The 18,597-nt window shown below is 51.7% G+C and overlaps 2 protein-coding genes across 3 annotated transcripts in view; one reads left to right on the top strand and one right to left on the bottom strand.

Annotated features, from left to right (window-relative positions):
• The window catches only part of ECE2 (endothelin converting enzyme 2), a 32,200-nt gene that overhangs the window by 1,586 nt on the left and 12,017 nt on the right, over nt 1-18,597 (top strand). Inside the window, exons 2-5 of one of the 2 annotated variants that reach the window (XM_087861460.1) lie at nt 4,038-4,321; nt 17,571-17,657; nt 18,006-18,141; nt 18,355-18,570. In XM_087861460.1, the coding sequence (XP_087717586.1) occupies nt 4,038-4,321; nt 17,571-17,657; nt 18,006-18,141; nt 18,355-18,570 (723 nt within the window). Of the gene's footprint in view, nt 1-4,037; nt 4,322-4,842; nt 5,314-17,570; nt 17,658-18,005; nt 18,142-18,354; nt 18,571-18,597 lie in introns of those variants that run through there. The other variant, XM_045776675.2, reaches the window with a different exon arrangement.
• CAMK2N2 (calcium/calmodulin dependent protein kinase II inhibitor 2) lies at nt 5,774-8,109 on the bottom strand. Its single transcript, XM_045776677.2, has 2 exons — nt 7,698-8,109; nt 5,774-6,821 (listed from the first exon to the last, which is right to left on the bottom strand). The coding sequence occupies exons 1-2, from the start codon at nt 7,864-7,866 to the stop codon at nt 6,751-6,753; spliced, it is 240 nt and encodes a 79-aa protein (XP_045632633.1). The 5' UTR covers nt 7,867-8,109; the 3' UTR covers nt 5,774-6,750.

Consider the following 18,597-nt stretch of genomic DNA (forward strand, 5'->3'; position numbering starts at 1 on the left):
CAGTGAAGTTTGAACAACAGGCTTCCTTCCAATTTTGTTTTTATTTTGGTATTTGTAAAAGCATGTGTATGTTTAAATGAAATATCTCATATATGAGACATCTATAATACGGTATGTGTGTGAAGTATAAATAATAAATCTAATGAGTTTGTATACCCTACTCAATTTGAGAAATAGAACATTCCTAGGACTAGAAAGGACGTATAACCTAGTGCTTAAGAACTTGGACCCTAGAGGTAGTTAATTATGTTGGAATCTTCGCTTATGTAACCTTAGCTGTGGAATCATGGGCAAAAACATAAAATCTTAGCTGTGGAATCATGGACAAAACACCTAAATTTCTGCACCTTCATTTTCTCGGCCTTAAAAAATATAGGAGTGCTTATTTATTGGCTTTTTTAAATGACTGAGTATAAAAGATATCTAGGACAATGCCTAGCTAAATAAAAGGCCCCATGTACATTCAAGGTTTTCTGCATGGTCCCCCAAACCCTTTCTCCCCAGAGGTAAAAACTCTCTTGAACTGTGTGCTTTTAAACCATTGTATTTATTTATGAATTTACCATAGATCTATGTTTTTCAAGCTTTGATGTCCATCAAAATCACCTGGAAAGGTGGACCCTACCCTAAGATTCTAATTCTAGGGATAATCTAAGGTGGGCCTCGGGATTCTGTAGTTTCAACAGGCCCACAACTGATTCTTATGCTGGTGGATTGGCAGAATAACACTGCCTTAAAATCCGCTTGACTGGGAGGTATCCTTTTTTGGATAGAGGGGAGAAAAGTCTAAAAATCAGAGAAAAACTTTACTGGCAACATTCCCCAAATCTAAGAAGAGGACCTACAACTTGGGAGTACCTTATGTTACATTCCCCCTCAACAGATGTAAGTTGAGCACCTGGTAGGTGCTAGGGAGTATGCTGAGCCCTTTCCAACTTTTTTAGTCCTCATGACAACCCCTAGAGCTGAGTGATAATTACTAGAAGACTTACTCTAGGAGTTGGTAAACTGTTTCTGAAAATGGCCAAGTAGTAAATATCTTAGGCTTTGCAGGCTATTCAGTTTCTGTCACCGCTATTCAGCACTGCTGTTTTGCTGGAAAAGCAGCCACAGACCATACATAAGTGAATGATACATAATAGCTGTGTAGCAGTAAAACTGTATAAAAACAGGTGGCAAGCTGGATTTGGTGACCTTGCTGTAGGTCATTGTCTCAGGTTGGGTTCCCCAGAAGCAAATCCTAAGATGAAGATTCATGTCCCAGTCATTTATTAGGAAAGTGCTTGCAGGAGAAATTGGTAAGAGTGAGGGCACAGGGAAGGAGAAAAGGCCAAGCAGGATTGTGATCATAGGCAAAGCCTCCCTGAGGGTAGTTTCAGCCCCAAGTGTCAGAGATGCAAAATGTCGGAAGCAAACACATGCCAAAACCTAGGAACACTCCAAGGGGATCGAGTCAGAGCACTGACAGTGCCCACTACTGTCATGCAGTAAGTAAGTGGCGAAGGGTGCCATCTGACTCCAGAGCTTCTATTTCTCTTGTTGCACAACACGGATGGGCATAGAGAGGCATCTGAACTCTGTTGAGACTGATAAAATGGCCACATTGTGAATGAAAGCCTGATGGTCATGCTGATGTAGCTAAAGATGGAATGTCACTACCGAAGGTGAGTAGACCTCTTGAAAACTGGGAGACAGTTTAGCATAGTGGTTTAAGAGCGCTGGTTCTGGTGTGAGACAGACCTGTATCCAAATTCTGGCTCCACCACTGATTCTGTGACCTTGGGAAAGTTCCTTATCCACTTTGGGCAGCCTTGTTGTCCCCCATTGAGAACACGGTAATGGTAATCACAGTGTCTTCTATATACGGAGCTACCTTGAAGATAAACTGAGATAATTCTTATAAAGTGCTTAGCATAGAACCCAGTGTGCAGTGACTGTGAGCTATCAATTATTACTGAAAATGGGAGTCAGAGAGGCAGTTTATCCAGGACTGTCCGGAGAACAGAGCACCCTGCCTGAGGGCTTGTGTGTCTCGTACCTATGGCTAGAAAATCTTCACGGCAGATGCAGGCGTATGGCTGCCCCAGCTTTGCCAGTATCACGCAACTTTGATTCTCTCTCCTTGTTTGAATCTATGCTTCTGATCCTAATTTGCCTTCAATTTGTGTTTCCTATATAGAGAGAAGGGACTGACCAGAGAGGATTGACAGCCTGCTCAGTCCCTGTGATGGTTATTTTTCATATTATAAGTTAATGAATTCGTATTTTGGCTTACACCTTGTCTCTTGGTATTAGGATAGCATCCACATATCTCTGGGCTCCCGTGTAAGGGGTTCTTGGATGTGGCTCAGTTCTCCAGGGCTCTGCTTCCTTAAAGCTTCACCCAGGAAGGCAGTGGCCTCTCCAAGCCCCTTCTTAATTGCTAGCCTTCAATTGCTGAGAAATCACTGCTTTGTAAGCATGATTGGCTCTGGTCAGGCTTTGTTCTCCCTTCATCCTTAGTAAAGTTCTCTTGGAAGTGCCCATTCCTGTACCAAGGGAAACAAAGGAAGAAATTTTGGGTTTGTCCACTGTTGGGCAGAGTTCTGAGGGCGTATGAGGTCAGATGTGTGATGGTGAAGGGATTGTGGGTCAGAAAACCCAATGGGATTTCAGCTTGAACTGACTTATGGTCTCTTGTAAAGCCACCCTCACCTCTCATCCCACGTGGTGTATCTCCCCATGTTTGTTATGGTTCCAGTGTGGAAAAACACTGGGTTTTCCCGGGCAAGATAGTACTGTTCTTCAGCTGTAGGGCCTGAGGAAGAATACAGGAAGGGGCAGCTGAGGACCAGCCAGCAACCTCTGGGTGCCCTGTCCAGGTGCCAAGCCCTACTAGATTAGGGCTATCCTAACAGCTGATCCTGTGATCCTCTTAGGAAGGCAAATGGGGATTAAAGGCAATCTAATTCCAAGAGCTGGGGATCCCCTGTGGGGCCACCAGAACTGTCCTCCAGCTCCATTCCCAGGCTGAGACTGACCACAAGAGGGCCAGCATGCCTTCTTAGGAAGTCACACCTACTGTGTTTCGGATCCACATCCTATCCCCTAACCTCCACCCCCTCTCTCACCATACTCTGCCCCCTGGGACTACTTTTCAGGTACTTCTCACCAGAGTGTTAGGCTCCTTCAAGACTCTGATTGGTTGTCAACTTCCCTGAAAGCCTTGGCCGCCCCACCAGAGGTGGGGACAGGAGCCATCCTATGTGTTTTCACAGCCTGTCCCTATTGAAACTCTCATCACATTATGTGGCAATTACGTGAACACACATCTTTTCTTCACACCAGAGCGTGAGCTCCCTATTCATCTGCAGAACCCAAATGTAGTGCTCAATACATTAAGGAATTACAAGGAATCAGCTTCACTCTGTCCCCATCAAGTTCCCCTATACTTGTTAATTCTGCCCAGGAAACCGAGGTAGGGTAGTAACCCCTAACATGAAGTTTTCTTGGGGCTGATATCATCAAAGCTTCTCTGAGAGGTTAGGGATTAGGATAATACAACTAATATCCTAATAATAATATGATGGTCCTAATGATGCCAATAGTATCCCCATTCTTAGTACAAGGAAACAGTCTCAAAGTTGAATGACTTGCCATGGCTGTATGACTAGAGATATCAGAATCTAGATCTTTGAGCTTGGAAGTTCAGAGCTCCTTCAGCTACTCTCCAGCTGTTTTAGTTTTTAAATTTAGTGTATCACATCCTGCATGTAGGCTAGGTATTGCTATCTTCATTTTTCTGAATAGGAAATCCAAGTTCCTGGTGTGAAAACAATTTGCCCCTAGTCTACGCAGTTAGGAATGTTAGAGCAGGATATGGGCCCAGCTCTGTATGACTCTAAGACTCGTGCTTTTTTTGTACATGCTGCTTCTGCGTCAGTATGGAAGGGTTTAGGCTGAGAGCAGAGGGGCCAAGAGTGGATGGATAATTGTGGAAGTGAGAACCAAAGCTAACCTAGCCCTTTTGCCACCCATCCCATCCCTTCCCACCCCAGGCTGTGGGAACAGCGCCCTGAGCTATGAGCTGTTCCTTGGAGGCTTCCCTGATGTGACCAGTGTGGACTACTCATCAGTAGTGGTGGCTGCGATGCAGGCTCGCTATGCCCACGTGCCCACGCTGCGCTGGGAGACCATGGATGTACGGGCACTGGACTTCCCCAGTGGCTCCTTTGACGTGGTGCTTGAGAAGGGCACGCTGGATGCCCTGTTAGCTGGAGAACGGGATCCCTGGAATGTGTCTTCTGAAGGTGTCCACACCGTGGACCAGGTGCTAAGTGAGGTGAGGGAGCAACAAGAAAGGAGGGCAGACCAAGAGGTAGGGAGGAGGGATTGGGGCTTTGGGAGATTGGAAGAGCTCAGAAGTCGGAAGGAGGCATAGTTTGGAGCAGGTGGGGGGTCACCTTCAGGATCGCAGTTACCTGAAGGAGGGGATGGTTAAGCTGGGACAGGATTATAGGGGGCTGGAGTGGCCAGGCTCACAGATGCTGATGATTGGCCACTGGGTTGCCATAGGGATGAGGTAGCAGCCAGGTTCCAGAGACGTAACACAGACTAGGAGAGTGAATAGTTAACAGGAAAGCAGTGCCCCTGCACCTGGCCTCATTCCCATGCTCCTACCTGGGTAGAATATAGCCCTACCTCCATGGAATGACCAGGGGAAGAGAGGAGGCTCACTCTTGCCATGGAGAGCCCTGAGCTATGGGATGTAGGGTGGTACCTGTGAGGGTATCTGGAGCCATACTGACCTTTGAGAACCTGGAGATGGACTCTTCACCAGTGACTTCTGTGTCTGCCTTGCAGGTGAGCCGGGTGCTGGTCCATGGAGGCCGGTTCATCTCATTGACCTCAGCTGCTCCCCACTTTCGGATCAGACACTATGCCCAAGCCCGATATGGCTGGTCCCTGAGGCATGCAACCTATGGCAGCAGTTTCCACTTCCATCTTTACATCATGCAGAAGGGCAGAGAGCTCACTATGGCCCAGCTGGCTGTTGGGACCCAGATCCTCTCACCCCCTAGACCTCCCACCACACCCTGCTTCCTCCAGGACTCAGATCATGAGGACTTCCTCAGTGCCATTCAGCTGTGAGGCCAGAGGCATGATCCTCTGGTCCTCCCTGTCTTTCTGCCCTGGGCTCTTCAAGTACTTGGAATTCCTGACTCAGGGCTTAGGGTTTGATTCAAGGTGCTCACAATCCCAGAGGCCTCATGCCTAAGATAGAGCTGATGGGAGCAACCCCACATGAAACAATACAGCCCAGGTCAAACTAGATTTCTGGTTTCCTTCTTGGGTTCCTCAGATTCTTCCTGGATTCCCCAACTTCCTCCCTTACCATACTGAACCACCAGTGATTGATCCCCTAGGGCAAAGCTCAGCAGAACCCCTCCACATGCTAGCCAGACTCCAAGACCTGCATCCCTGGGGCCTATTATTGACCCCCATTCAACTTGGATTTATCCAAAGGAGGCTGCAGACTTTGAATCAAGATTACTCTATGCTTCTGATCCCAGCTTCAGCTCCAGCTCTAGTGTCCTATCCTGCTTAGGTTGTATATTTACCCAAGGAAGCTACATTGCAATAAACTTCTCAGGCCAGGCTGGCCTGTTTACTTGGCAACCCTTCCCTGCCAGCAACATGCACCTGAGACTCCCAAGTATCTGCCCCCTCCCCAAAAGGGACTGGAGCCATTTTGGCCTGGCTCCTGAGCAGACCAAAGCAGTGGTCACACACACACAGGGAGGTCTGTGTTTATTCACACACTCCTGATACAGTGAGGATGGAGGAACATTTACAAAGGACACCCCTGGGTTGAAAACATCTCCAGGGCCACAGGTGTCATCCAAAGGTGCAGAGCAGTCCTCACTTGGGTTCCCAGGGGCAGGATGCAGGGGTCCAAGGTAAAATCAGACCTGGGCCCTTGGAAGGTGATACCTTGAGAGGAGGGGTCTGCCAGAGAGTCGCCTGGGGTCAGGCCTGAGCAGACTGGCCATGTGGTTGGTTACCATGTTGGGGGCTTGTTCCATCTCAGACTCAACACCCATCCTATCTGCCAGGCGCAGAAGAGCATGGCCGAGACTGGGGGCGGGGGGGAGGATGGGGGGGCACGAACCATGAGGGGAGCCAGTAAACAAAGAGTCGGATATAAAAATACAAATGTGCTGAGGAAGTCCCTTAGAAAGAGGCTGAGGCTGGGGTCACGCCAGACAGGGGTGGGAGTGAGGGAGCGGCCTGGAGGGCTGGGCTCAGGTAGGTGGGAAGCTCATGCAAATACGCAGCCAAACATCCCTGGCTGCGCGCGCGGTTCGACTCCGGCCGGCAGCCGGCTCTGCAGACCAGACCGGCCGGAGAGGGGCGGGACAGGGGAGCCGTGCGGGAGGGGGCGGGTCGGGGGCTGAGGGCCGCGGGTCTCTGTGTCCGTTCCGGTGTGCGGGGTGGGGCTGCGGCCCGAGGTTCTAAAGTGCATGAGCGCGGCGGCGGGCTCCGGGCCGGTCCGCGCCGCCGCTACCGCCGCCGCCGTGGTGCTGAAGCGGACAGCTCCGGAGTGCCAGGCGGCGGCGGCAGCGACTCCAACCCGAAGGCGGCGCGGCCCTGCAGCCCCCGCCCGCGGGCGCCTGGGCCGGGGCGGGGGGCGCCGGCAGCCGCATAGCCGGCCCGCGCTCCTGGCCGCTGCGGGGCTGGGCCCGGAGCCCGCCGCCCGAGCCGGCGCGTCTACACTCCGGACGGCGGCTTCTCCCCCATACCCTTCAGCACGTCGTCTATCCGGTCATCCTCGATCACCACTGCGCAGGGAGAAAGCGCGTCAGCCGCGCGGCCTCAGGGGGCGGTGGCGGCGAGAATGGGTCCCGCGTCCTCGCGCCCCGAACAGCTACTTCCCGTGGCCCAGTGACGCCCCTCGGACGCCCGTGCCACAGTGCCCTCCCTATCCGAATTCTCCTGCCGACTGGACCCACCGCCGAGCCCAGCTCCCACAGGCCCTCCTCCCCTCTCTATGGAGGAACGCCCCCTCTTCCAACCAGCAGTTCAACCTCCCAGTCCAAACCCTCCCGCCGCCTGAGCTCTCCTTCATCCGAGCTGATCATCCTTTTTGCTCGTGGGAGCCCCCTCTTCGACAGACCCCCTTCTCAAACAGAATCTTCACCTAGTCCAACCCTCTCCCCACCCTAATCCTCTCGCCGCTTGAACCCCTCTTCCGATCCTGGCACCAACAGAGCCCCCACCCCATGCGAACAACGAGGACAACCGAATCCCCGGCCCCCTGTCCTGTCTCCAATCGGACGTCCCTTCCCACCCGAAGGTTCTTCCGAAGCTTCCACCGACTCAGCGTTTGATTCTGAAGAAGCGGCCCGTAGCCCCACGTTCCCACTTCAGGCAGCCCCAAATGCCCCGTCCGGCCCCTCCCCCTGGCCCGGGTGTCAGGGCTCTACTTCCAGAGGTGGCGAGCATCGAATCCGGGGCACTGCGTTCCCGGGAGAGGGGAAGAGAGGGACACAAGACTGCAGCGGGGACACCCCCCCCTCCCGAAACCCCGGCCGACGAGCGGCTGGCTGCGCTGGTCTGCGGCAAGAGCTGCGGGCGCTTGGCGGGGAACGGCAGCCGGGGGGCGCCCCGCGAAGGGTTTCTGGGTCAAGCGGCGACTCCGGGCCCCGGCCGCATACCTCTCTTGGCTCGGCCGATCTGGCCCAGCTTGGGGGGTCGCTTGGCTTGGTTGCCCGCGAAGAAGGAGTTGGTGTCCTGCAGGCGGCAGCTGAAGGAGAGGTCGGAGCCCTCGGGATCGGCGGCGAAGCGGCCCATCTTGTCCTCACTGTAGGGCAGGATCTCGGACATGGCGGGCGCGGGGTGGGCGCGGGACTGCGGCGGGGCGCGGGCGGCGGGCTAGCTGCCGGACCGGCCCTAGCTCAGCAGGGGAGCCGGCGGAAGGATGAAGTCATGCAGCATCCGGGGCTGCGGAGCCAAGCGGGGCCTCCTCCCCCGCGCCTCCGCCTCCCGGGCCGCTGGGCAGGCGGCGGCGGCGGCGGCGGAGGTGGTGACGGGGACCGGGCGGGGGCGGTGCGCGGGGGGCGGGGGTGGCGGCGGCGGCAAGAGCGGAATGACGATGAGCGCCCGACTGCCGCAGAGCGCGGCAGGCGGGGCGCGGTGGAGGTGGGGCGGGCTCCGGCCCAGGGAGAGAGGCGGGGCGGGGGGGGGTGCGTACAGGAGCTCGCCCAGCACTCAACCGAGGGCTGGGAGCGTTAGTGGGAGGGTCCTGGCCAAGGCGGGAGTGGCGGCTGGACGAATCGTACCCGCCAACGGGTGCAGGATCTGGCCGGGAGAGGCGGGACTGGGAAACGGGAGGCGGGAGAGAGACCGGTACCCGAGGAGCGGGAGGAGGGTCTGGCAAGGAGGCTCCTAGAGGCGAGGAAGGGGGACTGGGAATTGGGGGGCGGGGCGGGGCCAAAATCCTGGAATCTGGATAGCATTCGATACGGGGGGACTCTGGAAACGCTTTGGGGAGAAGGTCCCATACCCGTTAGGTGTGCTGGACTGTGCGAACCCGCGGACGCGGGAATAGCTCAGGCGGGTGGGTGGTGTCACCGCAGTTGGTGCGTTTGTGTCGGATTGGTCTTTGGGTCTTAAACTGTTTATCTGGAGTGTTCCTTTGACTGCCCGTCTGTGTCTGTGTCTGCCTATCTATGTATCAGTTTCTCTCTGTGTCTGTATCTGTTTCTGCGCCCCGTATCTCTTTGTGTCACAGTCTCTTGTCTACTTCTGTTTCTTTGAAGTGTCTCTGCGTTTCTGTATGTCTCCATGCTTGGCCCCTGTACGTACGTGCCACTGTTAACATCTCCTGAGCTTCTGTGTAATTTCGGTCTCTCCTAGGAGGAATCTCGGTAACTCGGCTGACGCGCGCGCACCAGGGTAGACCCCCACCCCTGCTGCTGGCGCCGAAACTCGAGCTCAAAGCGCCTCCTGTGCCTCGCAGTTCTCCTGGCCCTGGAGGTTCGGGCTGCGCGCGCTGTGTAGGAGGAATGAATGGCTGCGTCGCGGGGGGCGCCCTGGCTGCAGGTGACGCGGGGAAGCCCGGAGCGCCTGAGGACGCGGCGCGCGCCCGTGGGTATCCGGAGGTAGAAGACGAGAGACGGAGGGTACGCCCGCCCGCGTTGCGGGGGATCACGTGACAGTTCCCGCTGCACAATCGGGAAAGCGTCCTCTTCTCTCCCCTACCCCCAGCTGGCCGTCAGCGGCAGCGTCACCTGCTTGCTAGCGCGCAGGGCCTCTGGCGCAATCGCTGGCCTTGGGGGTGGGAGGAGGTCCCACACTCGGCGTAGCTGACGACAGTAATGATTAGCGTAATAAGCCTCCCGTACATTCATTCCATACCCGAGGCTGAGGGGGTCTCTAGTGTCCCTGAAGCGCTTTACCTCATTCCCTTCAAATCACACAGTTAGTGAAGCTGCCTGGTGCTGGGTCTCCTTCCTCCAACTCCTCACCAAGGGTTAGTCCCAGGGATGCAGAGGCTACTGCCATGGTGGCTGCCCTCAGGGACCAGGATTGGCAAAGGGAGTAGTGCCAGAGAATACGTCTGTGCAGGATTCACTCAAAGCCCCAGACCTAGAGGCCCATCCCTACCAAGTCCTCCTCAGCTGCATCCTGCTCTCTGGGATGAGGTCCAAAGCTGGAGGCCCAGCTGGAATGAAAGGAGCCCTGAGATCTGTAATGACAAGAGATGGTGAAGCTCAGGGTCACTAGGATCGAGTCCAGAAAATTCTACCCCACTGGAGGTTGTCTAGAAATGGGCTCCAATCCTGGCTCGGCCACTTTCTGTGTGACCTTGAACCGAAGGCCCCATAATTATAGTTTTAAATAGTACATTCATTTTGGGGTGTCTGGCTGGCTCGGTCAGTGGAGTGTGCCGCTTTTGATCTCAGGATTGTAGGTTCAAGCCCCACTTCGGGTGTAGAGATTACTTAAAAATAAAATCTTTAAAAAATTCGATCACTTGTACTTGTAACATTTTAGGAAAATACAGAAAATCTCATGAAACCTTTGATAGATACCCCTCCAAGCTTTTTCTCATCCGTTTGCATAATATGCATACCTCTCTGAGCCTTTCCATTCTAGTCTGAAGCATTAAAGATGACAGAACCTACATTAAGGACAGTTTTGTAGATGAAATTGGTGTCCTGATATGAAGTGGATTGTCTCAGGAGGTAATGAGCTGTCCCTCACCAAAAGTGCTAAAGAGACCGTGAGAGTTCTTGCCAAGGATGAGATGAGAGCACTGGGTAGGGAATTGAAATTCTTCTCTTGTCTACTCCTAGAATGAAAAGATTGGAGAAATAACCGTTGAACTTGAAATTCGTTTGGTTAGCTCCTTCTTAAATAATCTTATTCCTGTCCCTGCTGTGTGTGGTAGATCATGATTAAAGCACAAGACCTAAGTACAAAATTGTAAAGATACAGAATGATGTAAGCTACAGCTATGTTGTAAATATGTGGCGGCAGGGGGGGGAGTGTCTTTAAATCGTGATCCTCTACTTAAAATTGTGACGTTTTGCATCACTGTCCATGAGATGAAAACTCATTTTCACAGCTAAAATGAAATTAAGTTTGTTTGGACTTTTGTGACAGTGCATTGAATTTCTCAACTGAAAGTCTCTCAAAACCTAGTGGACTTGATCCATATGTTCTAAACAGAATACTATGCTTTTTGACACTTGAGTAATAATGGCACTTTTATTCAGGTGGAAACTTTAGGCCTATGTAGTAGGTTGAATAGGGGCCCCCTAAAATTTACATCCCCCTGGAACCTCAGAATGTAACCTTATTTGGAAATAGAGTCTTAGCAGATATAATTAGTTAAATTAAGATGAGGTCATACTGGATTAGAGTGGGTTCTAAATCCAGTTGCTACTGTCTTTATAAGAGGACAGATGAACAAAGACATATACACACAGGGAAGAAGGCTATGTGAGGAAGCGGAGATAGGAGTTCCTACAAGCCAAGGAACACCAGGGATTGCTGGGATCCACAAGAAGCTGGAAGAGGCAAGGAAGGATTCTTCCCTAGAATCTTCCCAGGGAGTATGGTCCTGCCCTTACTTTAATTTTGGACTTTTCACCTCCAGAACTGTGAGAAAATAAGTTTCTGTTGTTTTAACCACTCAATTTGTGGTACTTTGTGGCAGCAATCCTAGGAAACAAATGCAACCTGTTACAAATACTTTGGGGTCATCTTTTTACATCTCTGGGGACTATGTTTCTCCTTCCTTAAATTCTCTCTGGGGGCACTTTGCTCTCACCCTGTTGAAGGAAGTCCATACCAGGAGGGTATTTCTGGGACTCATTCTATTTAGCAGAGGCTGATAAATCACAAAAAAGAATACGGCAGATCCGTGTGGATTGACATGGTAAGATCTCCAAAGCCTGCCAAGTGTCACCAAATGATGACCGTAGAGTGTGATTTCATATATGGGGGAAAAGTATACACACACACATATGCATACACACACACACACACACACACACGCACACGCACACTCTGTGCATTTAGGTATGCAAATGCATATAAAAGAAAGGTGAGAATGGTACTGGAATCCTGGCAGGTGGAATTTCATCTTTTTATCCCATATAAAGGAGTATATTACTTTCATACATTAAGGAGTATATTACTTTTGCAATAAAAAGTTTTTTATTTTTTTTAAAGGTTAAAACCAGTGATATGGTCCATTTACCAAACATCACGCTCTCGTCCCAGACAAATCACTTGATTTAGAAGAAAGAATACTAGTTAAGAGCATGGAGCTTAGAATCAAATCAAGGATCTTCCTTCTACCTGATGTGTGACTGGGTATGTTGGTAAGCTTCGCTGTGTCTTAGGTTCCTCATCTATAAAATAGGGACAATGATACTGCTAGACTATATATTATTGGGTCATTGTGAGTATTAAGTAAATTAACATATGTAAAGTGTTTAGGTAAGTGCAAGACAATAGAATTGTTAGCTATGTACAGGAAAGCATAAGGAAGAAATTAAAAGTAATCTCATTATTAGATATGTTAACATTTTGTTGCTGTCCTTCCGATCTCTTTTTAAAAATCTGTGCTCTTATACTTTCTTTGCTTCACAAAGATGAGATTTTGTAACCTTTTACTCCCCCATTTAATTCTACATGGAGAACATTTCCCCAGAGCATTAGCTCTTCCTTTCCATCCTTTGTTAATGTCACATTGTTACGCTGTTTTATGGGTGTTTGATTTCTTCAACAAGACCTCTACTCTTTTTTTTTAAAGTCCTCTACTCTGTTTGTTTAAAGATTTATTTATTTATTTGAGAGAGAGAGAGCACTGGGGGAGGGGCGGAGGCAGAGGGAGAGAATCCTCAAGCAGACTCCCCGCTGAGCACAGAGCCTGAAGCACAGCCTGAAGCGGGCTCCCTCCCAGGACCCTGAGATCACCACCTGAGCTGAAATCAGGAGTTAGCGGCTTAACAGACTGAGCCATCCAGGTGCCCCTGTTTGTTTTTGTTATTACGGACAGTGCTGTGATGAATAAATGTTGTGGGGGGAAAATGGTCCAATATTTTGTAGCTCCTCCTATCAAGCAGTAAATCCTATTTCTCCCTCCCTGAATCTGGGCGTGACCATCCGACTTGTTTTGCCCAGTAGGGATATTAGCATATGTGGGGGCAGGCAGAGGCTTGAAAACTGTTTGTACATGGGCTTGCCCTGTTTTTTTGTTTCTGGGAATCCTGAGACCACCATATGAAGGAGCCTGGGCTAGACTACTGGAGAAGGAGACACCACATAGAGCCAGGGCCCAGTCATCCCGACGGAGGCCCAAGCACGGCAGTGAGGCCGTTCAGCTACACCATCCAGCTCTTGCTGAGCTGACGTGGGACTGAAGAACCATCCAGTCAACCTGCAGTACGTAAGAAATAATAAATGTTCGCGACTTGAAGCCACAAAGTCTGGGGAGGTTTGTTCTGCAACAAAAGCTGACTAATACAAACATCCTATAGATAATGCTTATTTCCTGGAACAATTTCCCAGAATTAGACTTTCTGGTTCAGAGTATATACACTTACACCTTTTTTTTTTTTAAAGATTTTATTTATTTGAGAGAGAGAGCAAGAGATTGAGAGAACAAGTGGGGGGAGGGGCAGAGGGAGAAGCAGACTCCCTGCAGAGCAGGTAGCCCGACTTGGGACTTAATCCTGGGACCCTGGGATCATGACCTGAGCCGAAGGCAGGTGCTTAACCGACTGACCCACCCACGTGCCCACACTTACACCTTTTGATTCATATTGCCAAAAAAGTTATATCAATTTATAAGCCACCAACAATGTAGGGAATGTGAGAATGCCCATATTTCCCATCTCTGTCAACACTGGACTTTAATGTGTCTTGTTATCTTCATGACTACATTGTCCTTATAAGTTTAGCACATAAACCATTGTCCATTCCCTCTCAATTCACAATCAATTTAGAAGAAAAAAAAAGACCAAAAGAAAGATTATTTTAGGAATAGGAAAAGAAGAGCAGGGCGCCTAAGTGGCTCAGTCATTAAGCATCTGCCTTAGGCTCGGGTCACAATCCTGGCGTTCTGGGATCAAGCCCTGCATCGGGCTCCCTGCTCAGCGGGAAGCCTGCTTCTCCCTCTCCCACTCCCCCTGCTTGTGTTCCCTCTCTCACTGCCTCTCTCTCTGTCAAAGAAATAAATAAAATCTTAAAAAAAAAAAAAGAAGAAGAGCAGAAAAGATAGAAAAAAATAACAGCATGAGAAAGGGGAAAAGAGACAAAGGTGATAAACACAGAGGAAAGAAATGTAATTATAGAATAGAGCAACATCCAAACCTCTCATGCTAGGGTATTTAACATGTAATCAGAAATAGTTATGATCCTAACAAATGATTTGAATCCAGAAAGAGACATGGAGGGGCGCCTGGGTGGCTCAGTCATTAAGCGTCTGCCTTCGGCTCAGGGTGTGATCCCGGAGTTCTGGGATCGAGCCCCACAGCAGGCTCCTCTGCTGGAAGCCTGCTTCTTCCTCTCCCACTCCTCCTGCTTGTGTTCCCTCTCTCGCTGGCTGTGTCTATCTCTGTCAAATAAATAAATAAAATCTTAAAAAAAAAAAAAAAAAAAGAAAGAGACATGGAAAGGAAATGTGCATTTAGGCCAAGCCAGGTAAAACTGAGAACACTGTAAAACCAGGGTAGGTAACAGGCTCTCTCCTAAGTGGCTGCTTATAATTATCACAGCAACTCTCTGAGACACTGATGATTGTTCCCATTTTACAGATGAAGAAAATTAAGGGTCTGAGCTTTCAAGTAACTTGATAAAGATCATACAGCTGATCAAGAATTGAGCCCAGGGGCGCCTGGGTGGCGCAGTCATTGGGTGTCTGCCTTCGGCTCAGGGCGTGATCCCGGCATTCCGGGATCAGGATCGAGTCCCACATCAGGCTCCTCCGCTATGAGCCTGCTTCTTCCTCTCCCACTCCCCCTGCTGTGTTCCCTCTCTCGCTGGCTGTCCCTCTGTCACATAAATAAATAAAATCTTAAAAAAAAAAAAAAAGAATTGAACCCAGATTTGAGTCCATGTCTGTCTGGCTTGGAATCTGATGTGTTTCTCCTTACCCTTGCAGAGAAAATGTGACAGAAGACCAGCAACTAATGTTGGGAGGAAGTATATCCTCCTTTTGATTCCTTTTGCCAAAGTGCTCTCCAGAAAGCAGCCAGACTGCCTGGGTTTGAATCCCAGCTCTGCTACTTACTAGCCGTGTGACTCTTAGCCTCTCTGTGCCTGTTTCCTTATCTGTAAAATGGCTTCATAATTGCCACGAGGGTAAATGGGTACCCAGATGTAAAGCACCTTCAACAGTGGCTGGCATATCCTAAAGTGCTATATAAACTTGCTATTTCCATTATGGCATGGAGCCGCAGGACTGTTTCTAATGAGCCTATTGCCAGGGAGTTCTTATATAGTAGCTTTGGTTACACTCACATGGTCATGCCGTGTTGGAATTTCCCATGGGCCAAGACTGCCCCTGCTGCCACGTTCCCCTTCATCTAGCCTTGGGGGTGATAAAGGAAAGAGGTGAGTGCTGTGATGCCGCACTGTCATCAGAACATGAACAACTCCAGAAACTTGTCCCAAGTGGATATCCCAAGGCTTTGCTGCTGCAGACCCCAGTATGGCTGAATGTGAAAGCTTCTTACGCAGGGAACCTCTAATTAACCTAGAACCCATCTACCTGGAGGAAATAGAACAACCTTCCTCCAACGTTACAATTCTCGTTTCTGTCCATAGGTTTTTAACAATAACACGAAAATAGCTCACACATTGAGTGCCCTAATGTGCCAGACTCTGTCCTTTGACATGGGTACTATTCCTTTTTTTTTTCCTTAAGATTTTATTTACTGATTTGACAGAGAGAGTGAGAGAGGCAACACAAGTAGGGTGATCCAGAGAGAGGGAGAAGCAGGCTCCCCGCTGAGCAGGGAGCCTGACAAGGATCATGACCTGGGCTGAAGGCAGATGGTTAACTGACTGAGCCACCCAGGCGCCCCAACACGGGTACTATTCTTATTTCAATTTTACAGGTGAGGACATTCAGTCTGAATCCAGAATCTTTTTTTTTTTTTTTTTTTTTTTATTTGACAGAGATAGAGACAGCCAGCGAGAGAGGGAACACAAGCAGGGGGAGTGGGAGAGGAAGAAGCAGGCTCATAGCGGAGGAGCCTGATGCGGGGCTCGATCCCATAACGCCGGGATCACGCCCTGAGCCGAAGGCAGACACTTAACCGCTGTGCCACCCAGGCGCCCCTGAATCCAGAATCTTTTATTCTACCTATAACACTGTACTGTCTCCTATTTGAGAACATGCAATGGGCAGTGTGTGTGTGTGTGTGTGTAAATGCCAAAGAAAGCGATCCAACACTTTCAACCTGATCAATTCATCACCCACCCTTTTTCAGCCACAAGAGCAGCCCGTGCTAGAACCTCATGCAGCAAGCTGAGGACTGAGGTGACTGTTGAGAAATGCATTATGGATTTGCCACCATTCTGAGCCTTCTCGGGTCAAATTCATGTACTGTACTGGGGGAGGAGGGAGGAGAATGAGGCACTTTTTAAAAAACTGTGGCAAAAAACCCACTAGGCACTCTTCAGTGCAGCAGACTGCAACAGCACCAGGCCTGATTAAGGAATGACAATATGGAAGGCAGATGGCAGCTGCATACATGCCACACTATTGCCTTTCAGTTAAATATTGCTTGGTTTTTTTTTTTTTTTCTTGTAAACCTCCCAAATAAAACGGTTTGCTTTCCTCAAGTTAGAAGTGTTAGCACGTCTTTTCTTTAAATATCTGTGCATGGCTGTTTTTTTCCCTGCCAATTTGTCACCATCTGTAACCCTCCCTTTGTGAGATGATCTGATGACAACGATTATCTTGGGGAGTAAAAGTGCAGTCTCGAAGCAACGTGGAGGAGTAGAGTCAGAGTGTGGTTCCCGTGTGTGCCGTGCGTGTGTGTGCAGATGGACAGTGCAGTTTGTGTGTTGGCTCTGGGTGCCTTGTAGAGGTATAGATGGTGAGTGTGCAGTGTGTACGCTCGGTGTGTGTCTCGTGGGGGGGGGCATGTGTTGTGCACTTGGGGTCTGTATGCTTTCTGGGTAGATGCTGTGTGGACTCCCTGGATGTGGGGCAACCCCCGTGTGTGGCTGTGTGTGTCCCGGCTGAAGAGGGGCTGTGTGGATTGCTGAGGGCAGATGTTGCTCCCGAAAGCATCACTTCCTAAATGTGTTTAAGGGGGATGGGGAGGGCCTGCAATGTGGGGAATTGGGCCAAGAAGTATCACCAGGGTTTGGGCCTGGGTCAAAGGCATGGAAATTATGGGTGGCTTGCAAGAGGGGTTGCTGGGAGGGGGACAGGCCGATCCTAAAGAGGAGAGGGGTCCCGGCGTCGCCGGAGGGCGGCCGCGGGCACCGGCGTGACGCCCGGGCGCAGGGCGGGTGGCGGGCAGCAGCGGGCGCGCTCCTCCCCCCCACGTTACCCCCACCCCCGGGCGCGGCGTCGCGGCGGGAGGGGGCTCAGGCGGGCGGGGGCGGCGGCGGCGGCCGAGCTAGGGGCTGCGGCGGCGGCCGTGATGGCGGGCGGCGGCGGGACCGGGCCGGGGGCCGAGGCCGCGGCCTGGGCGAGGGCCAGCCGCCGGGAGCCCTAAGGTGCCGCCCGCCCCTACTCCACCATGAACGTCGCGCTGCAGGAGCTGGGCGGCGGCGGCAACGTGAGTGGGGGCTCCGGGGAGAGGACTGGCTGGAGGGGTTGAGGCCGAGGGGGCAGGAGGCGTCGGCAGGGGCTCGGGCTGGCCGAGAAGGGGCTGCGTGCCGGACGGGGTGCGGGTCGGAGGGGCCCCAGGCCGGAGAGCCCGGCAGGAGAGAGGGGGTCCTCCCTGCGGACAGGAGGGGGCCCGGCCAAGCCAGGGGCACTGGGGCAGGGCCGTGGGCAAAGGGCCCTCTCTGCCTGACCTCGGTTGGCGCCCCCGACTGTCTGGCAGATGGTGGAGTACAAACGGACCACGCTGCGGGAGGAAGACGCACCTGAGACCCCCGTAGAGGGCGGGGCCTCCCCGGACGCTGTGGAGGTGGGCAAGGGGGTTCTCCCTTTCTCACCAGGCCCCAGCCCTGACATGACGCCTGGCAGACCCAGGAGCTCTGGGCTGCCCCGGAGGGTCACCTGCCCCCACCTCAGCTTCATCTCTGGCCTCTGCGCTAGAACTAGGGTGAGGCGATTGTCAGCCATGACGTTGCACAAAACAGGCTCAGGACTCAACTCAGACCGCCTCATTGCCCCTGTGCCCAAAGTCAACCCCTTTAGGGTCTTTGCTCCATGGCTCTGGAAACTGCCTGTGTCTTCACCCTTTGGGAGGACTTCTGTGATCTTGGATCCCCACCGGCAGCTTGCTAGCTCACTGTTACGCTGTGTTCCCCAGGTGGGATTCCGGAAGAGGACAAGAGACTTCTTGGGCTCGCACACCCAGTTGGAGCTGGTCTTAGCAGCTGTCTCTCTACTGCTGGCTGCACTGCTACTGGGCTGCTTGGTGGCCCTGGGGGTCCAGTACCACAGAGGTAGGTGGGCCCACATCTGTTACCAGCCCTCCTAGCTGTTGGGGCCTTGGGGGCTCAAGGGCCACTCAGGTTTTCTCTGGTCAGGCCAGTCTTCCCCCAGCTTTTCTCTCTCCTCCCGACATTCTTGTTGTCATGGCCCTTCCCAAAGCATTTGTTTTTCCCAGACTCACTGACAGTCCCCTACCCCCCCCCCCTCCATGTCCCCTGCCACAGACCCATCCCACAGCACCTGCCTCACAGAGGCCTGCATTCGAGTGGCTGGAAAAATCCTGGAGTCCCTGGACCGTGGGGTAAGTCCCTGTGAAGACTTTTACCAGTTTTCCTGTGGAGGCTGGATTCAGAGAAATCCTCTGCCTGACGGGCGTTCTCGCTGGAACACCTTCAACAGCCTCTGGGACCAGAACCAGGCCATACTGAAGCACCTGCTTGGTGAGTGGGGCTGTCGGGGAGGCATCG

Source organism: Ursus americanus, chromosome 4, assembly GCF_024610735.1.
Source record: "Ursus americanus isolate L20-20 chromosome 4, mUrsAme1.1.p, whole genome shotgun sequence".
Lineage (NCBI taxonomy): Eukaryota > Metazoa > Chordata > Mammalia > Carnivora > Ursidae > Ursus > Ursus americanus.